The 6,000-nt window shown below is 42.3% G+C and overlaps 1 protein-coding gene across 1 annotated transcript in view; it reads left to right on the forward strand.

Annotated features, from left to right (window-relative positions):
* The window catches only part of LOC103768353 (signal peptide, CUB and EGF-like domain-containing protein 2), a gene marked incomplete at its 5' end in the record, with an annotated part of 37,461 nt that extends 31,692 nt beyond the window's left edge, over positions 1 to 5,769 (forward strand). The window contains 5 exons of the mRNA XM_008935494.1: positions 1,744 to 1,905; positions 2,461 to 2,658; positions 3,262 to 3,414; positions 4,440 to 4,519; positions 5,125 to 5,769. Coding sequence (XP_008933742.1) covers positions 1,744 to 1,905; positions 2,461 to 2,658; positions 3,262 to 3,414; positions 4,440 to 4,519; positions 5,125 to 5,277 — 746 coding nt within the window. The remainder of the gene's footprint in view (positions 1 to 1,743; positions 1,906 to 2,460; positions 2,659 to 3,261; positions 3,415 to 4,439; positions 4,520 to 5,124) is intronic.
* Between the last annotated feature and the right edge of the window lie 231 nt (positions 5,770 to 6,000).

Below are 6,000 nucleotides of genomic sequence, written 5' to 3' on the forward strand. Positions count from 1 at the left end.
TGTTAATAGAAAATCTCCTGCTGTAGAGTAGAAGTAAGGGACAGAAATAAGGTCCTGATGCAAACATTTGTTAGTGAATTAGTTTGGATTAAGAGATCTCTAGTGTCAGTTAAGATATGTCTGCTGTTGAGAACTGCAACATGACAAAAGAATTTTGCAATATGGTTGAAGAATGAATATTACTGGTAATAATGTGATAGCTAAGAGTTTTTTCTTCAGTGAAGAATCACCGAATCCACAGTTGCTGTTGATTCATACTTAATTTTGTAAAATTAAAGCTCTAAAAAACATGGTTAAAAACCTTGGATCAAGATAAGAGGAACTGATTTCAGTTTTACCATAAACAAAAACAGGTTCAGTTTTCAAATTGGAGCAGAGATTAAAGAAGTTTTTTGTATTAACTGGAATGTAGAGCTGAGTGATTTGCATATGGAAGAGGCCACATGAGACACAGAATCACAGATGCAAGAACTATTTGGAACTTGTATCTGCAGCATTTGGATTGGGGGGTGGAACACATAGGGAAGGACTCCAGGCTGAGCTAGTTTACAAAGCTCAACAAGACTAGAGTTATCTGGGAGTAAGTAGAACTTAAAAGGAACAGAAAGAAAAGGACTGTGCAGCACAGAAAGCTACATTTGAAAGGCAAGGTAGTAAATCATATTCATGTTGAGCTGAAAGAGGTGAACTTGCCAAATGAGGTAAAAGGAATAGGAAAAAGTTTTAATTTTTTGTCCCACAAAGGGCAAGGAAAAAGAAGCAAAGTGGTGATTGAGTTAAAAGCAGAAATAGTATGTGGCTGATGCTCTGGATTGCCTTCTGTCAGGTTCTTGTGCAGATGATGATAGCCATGGATGCAGATTAGCTAAGCAAAATCAAAAGAAAACAAGCATGTTAGAGATGTAAACAAAGGTGCTTGGGGTCCTGTATTCTCAGATTGCAATGAGATAAGAAAATCTTTCTGTCTGCATGCAGGGAACTAGAAAAAAGTTGCAATTCTAGAAGGGATTCTTCCCCTATGTTTGTCTATCTTCTGTCTAAGACTTCCATGAAATCTGTTTATGAAAGAGTTTTCTGTGTGTCAGAATAGGGTCTCACTCCTGTGAGGGCTGTAACTCACACGTCTAGCTTACATGATGTGATGAAGTATCAGCAGATCTGGTGGAGGTGGCTGTACCCTGAGTCTTGGCATGTTGTGAGATGTGTCCCCAGGAGTGGAGGCAGCGCTACGCCAGTACGGTCACTAATGCTGATGCAATGCTCTGCTTGTGGAGGACCAAGGTCTTCCAGCTCTGCTTGTGGTGAGCTGATCAGAGGTACACTAGGGTGCAGCAGCAGTGCACATGCTGCATGGCTTATCTGGCAGGAAAGTAAGGTGTAGTTAGTGCTTCCAGGTATGGTTCATCTTCCAAGTCAAATGTCAGTAGCTAGACAATTTGGTAACACACTGTTGTAGTTGGTGCCCTGCTTACAAAATCATAGTGGTTATACTCACTCCTCCATATCTTTTATTACTGCTTCTACACAGAACTGGCCTATAGTGTTGCATTTGGGACTTTTGAGCTTGCAGAAAGTGAAATGATAAACTAAAATTTCTTAAATTACCTCTACTTTATTAACGTCAGTTTATGAATATGACATTTCAGTTATTGAAATTACATTAGATCCTATAAAATTGCATTCAGTCATATTCTCATGTGCTACTACTATTTTAACCTTGCTGCATATTTAATTACTCTACAGTTCAGTGTTCACCTGGCCATTTTTATAATACCACAACTCATCGATGTATTCGCTGCGCAGTTGGGACATACCAGCCCGAGTTTGGACAAAATTACTGTATTTCATGCCCTGGAAACACCACTACTGATTTTGATGGGTCAACAAATATAACACAGTGCAAAAGTAAGTATAGCAAGATGGTTCTGATGATGTCTTAAAATAAAAAGGTGGAGCCATTAATATTCAGAGGGGCACTACAGGCAAAATTTAGCTTTGCTTTGATGAGCTTGGAGAGAAGGCAGTGGTGTTGGTCCTCTTTTGCTGCTTGCATTTCGTCCCACGTGGCTTACTGAGGTCCGTGAGAGACCATTTCTGCAGGCTGGTTCCATCGTTCTTTTTAAGGTAGGTGATTGTGTCTTGCTGGTTGATGCTGAGTCACTCTAGGTCTTGCTATTAAATCTTCTGTCCCACGGTATAGCAGAGAGTTTGTGTTCTCAGAACCCTGATTTCTTTCCATTCTGTGCTGCTGCAGGCCTGGTGCCTGAGCAGAGCACCTCAGGCTCCAGTTACACTTCAGCTGATAGTTCTAAAAAAATGTACTGTCTGGTACAAGCAAGTGGAGCAGCTTTGCTTTCCCCTAGAAACCTGTCCTCTTGCAGCTGCCCTGACAGTGGCTGTAGCGGGAGCTGCGGGGAGGCCTCGCTTGGCCGGCTCTTGCATACTGTGTTGCTTTTTCAGACAGACAGTGTGGAGGTGAACTGGGAGATTACACTGGATATATTGAATCACCCAACTATCCTGGGGACTATCCTGCAAATGCTGAGTGCACTTGGAGTATTAACCCCCCACCAAAGCGCCGCATTCTTATTGTGGTTCCAGAAATATTTCTGCCAATAGAAGATGAGTGCGGAGATTACCTGGTGATGCGAAAAAGCTGTAAGTCTGAATATCTACTGAGGCACGTGTGGTGTCTATCTCAGTTTGCAATGCAAGTTTCTCACATGCATTGCTCTTTACAGAAAATAAACGTAGCCTGGCTGGCCTCTGCCTCAGAGCAGAAATTCCTTTAAATGACAAATTGAGAAATTGTTTGGTAATGCTGCTCCATAGGTTCAGGTAAAACAAGGGTGTAAGGCTACAATGTGTCAGTGAACTCATAGAAATACTGTTAAGAAGAGGTAGATGGTTCAAGCTAACTAGCCATGAATTATGCTAAGCAAGTCTGCCTTGGCTTAGGAAAGAGGAGATGCTTGTAAGTCCCTACACATGCCTGATACATGAATAAAAAGCATCAGTTTCTAGAATAGGCACATCCTTCAAAGAATAGAATCTTTTTTTTTTTAGGAAAAGAGAAAAAATATTCATTGACCAAGAAGTCACTCATCAATGGACTGCCATCCACTGATGGCCTGCAACATTTTGAGAAGTTTTCTTAACACCAGCAAGCATTTCTTGTCATGGTGGTTTAACCTATTTTCTAATTGTTCATTAGTATGAAGCATTGTCAGATAACTACCTGTTATGTGTTTTCTTTGAAAGCTTCTTCCAACTCAGTGACCACGTATGAAACCTGTCAAACCTATGAGCGCCCTATAGCTTTCACTTCCAGATCTAAGAAGTTGTGGATCCAGTTCAAGTCAAATGAAGGGAACAGTGCCAAAGGATTCCAAGTTCCTTATGTAACGTATGATGGTAAGTGGATGTGAGCAGCTGAGCCCGTGTGAACTGCTGCAGCTGCAGCAGTGCAGAACTCCTTGTGGGCTCCTTGGCCCTGCTAAGCAGCCGTGCCGCTGTCAGACTACTGCCAGTAGCTGTTTTCATTCAAAGCTAGTTTACAGAGTTCTGCATTGCATTAGAGTCTTAAGTGCCACTGTAATTCCAGTCTTCCACAGACCTAAATGAAGAGCTGCAGTTCTGGGCTCTGACCTGAAAAATGCAGAGTTCAGAGCCAGAATGTGTGATTTATGCATTTTTGTGCTTTCCCTGTTCTGTGTTGCTTCAGGTGGCAGCAGAGTGCCCCCAGTTAGGAACCAGGCATAGCCCAAGTGCCTCTGATTTATCGTGTTGCTGCTACCATCTGTAATCCAATACTGGACAGCAAAATGTCTGTATTGAAAGGGAGCTTGAGTGGTGAGAGTTGTCACCAGGAGTGAAACTGGAGCTGAAGCTGTGCACTTCAGCATATGTTATCTGAAAATGACATGGCCCATTTCTGAAGGAGTTGTCCTGGCTGTGATCTAGAGTTTCATCAACAGTGGATAATTACTATTTCAGGGGAGACCTCTCCTTTTGAAGCATTTCAAGTGTTGATTGACTAGGGAGCTTGCTTTCAGAGAAAGCTTCCTCTTACCTTTTGTTTTTCCTTCTTCCTGTAGGAAGTAGTTAGTAACAGGCTGGGGGTATGTACAGATAAGTTTCTGCAGTGCAGTTGGTTTGAAGCAGGCTACATGGTTACAGTATGCACTACAATCCTAGGTGCATTATGGTTTCTTTTGCTTTTGACATATCGACGCTGAGCAGCTGAGCAGAGTACCCTGTTTTCATTGTAAACAGTGTTTGTAGTTCCTTTACAGAAGAGCATTTGGAAAATACAGTGACTTGTAATAGGAGGGCTAAGTACTACTTTTTGGGGCAGAGCTTACATGTGTAACCAGGAGAGGTATTGAGTATGTAAGTGAAGTGAACCTGCAAGTTACTCTCTCATGCCTTCCCCACAGAGGATTACCAAGAACTAATAGAAGACATTGTTCGAGATGGCAGACTTTATGCATCTGAAAATCATCAAGAAATACTTAAGGTATGTTCCTTCCACTATATGTGTTAGTTTTGATTGACACTATTTTGTGCCAGTGAGGTTGCCTCCTGCTCTGCATCAGGTGTTCCTTGGTGCACTAGATGCATGCTGCTTCAGGGAGGTGGAACATAGAATCATAGAATCCTTTAGGTTGGAAGGGACCTTCAAGATCATCAAGTCCAACCATTGAGCCATTAAGGCTCTAAAGTCCTCTGCTAAAACAGATCAGAATCTGTCAGGGTTGGAAGGGACCACAAGGATCCCCCAGTTCCAACCCCTCTGCCATGAGCAGGGACACCTCCCACTAGATCAGGCTGCCCAGAGCCTCATCCAGCCTGGCCATAAAGACCCCCAGGGGTGGGTCAAGGGGCACACCCTGACTGTGCAGAGCAAAGGATATGAGACCCTTTGCCCAGGGGGATTAAAGGTGGATCAGACCTACTAGGGAATGTCAGCCTCGCTCCACTAGTTTCTGAGGCCCTGAAACATTAGCTCTTGAAAACTAAAATACCCATATTCTTTTATGAGTTAATCAGTCATTAGGCTTTGGTAATACTAACTCTATCTCCTCTGTGGAATTACTGTAAAATCTGTTTTCTTTTTTCTAGGACAAGAAACTGATAAAAGCATTGTTTGATGTACTGGCGCATCCACAGAACTACTTCAAGTACACAGCCCAAGAGTCAAGAGAGATGTTCCCAAGGTCCTTCATTAGGCTGCTGCGCTCTAAAGTTTCCAGATTCTTGAGGCCTTACAAATAGTTGGCACTGTACTTAAAGCTAACCAGCCCCTGGTCATGTACAAAGGGGTTGTAGTAGGTGCAGCTGCTTTCTGTGTTTTACAGACTGGCAGAGAAACTCGGTGGAAGCTTGCCAGCTCCGCTCTTGGCAGAGCTGGGCTTTCTCAGCTAACATAAATATTTTGGTGAACAAAATTTTGACTCCTTTCCAGAAAATATCTTTTGGGTACCAAGGATATTTCATGGGTCTCTGACTTAGAAACTGTCCATAATGTCTGTAACTGAATGGTGCCAAGCAGAAGTTTGTAAAGCTCTGCCCTGTTCCTTCATCAGTAACTCTAGAAGCTAATGAGGACAGAGAGGCTAAGCAGTGTGGTTTGGGATGAACTCTAAGCTGCCATTAATCCATGTTACCTCAACAAATCTGGGTTCTTTTTTGATCTTGCTGAAAGTGAAAACAAGGTTGATATCTCTTTTAACTTTTGCTACATGGGAAATTCAGAGCTAAGATTGAAATAGTTTTAGTACAAGCCAGTGAGTCCAAGAATTGCACAAGATGTGATTTTTCTCTGAACTATAAGTTGTATGAGGCATATGGAGGAAAAAGCAAAGGGTTTAATATTAGCTTGAATGCTCTGGGTCTGGATCACACCGTGTTCATGTTAATGACCCCTTGGTTTAAATGGAGTGATACCAGAAAAAAAACAGGACACCACAGTAATGGAAAACAGACCCTGACCCACTG

This window comes from Merops nubicus, unplaced genomic scaffold (genome assembly GCF_000691845.1).
Source record: "Merops nubicus isolate BGI_N331 unplaced genomic scaffold, ASM69184v1 scaffold41332, whole genome shotgun sequence".
Classification (NCBI taxonomy): domain Eukaryota; kingdom Metazoa; phylum Chordata; class Aves; order Coraciiformes; family Meropidae; genus Merops; species Merops nubicus.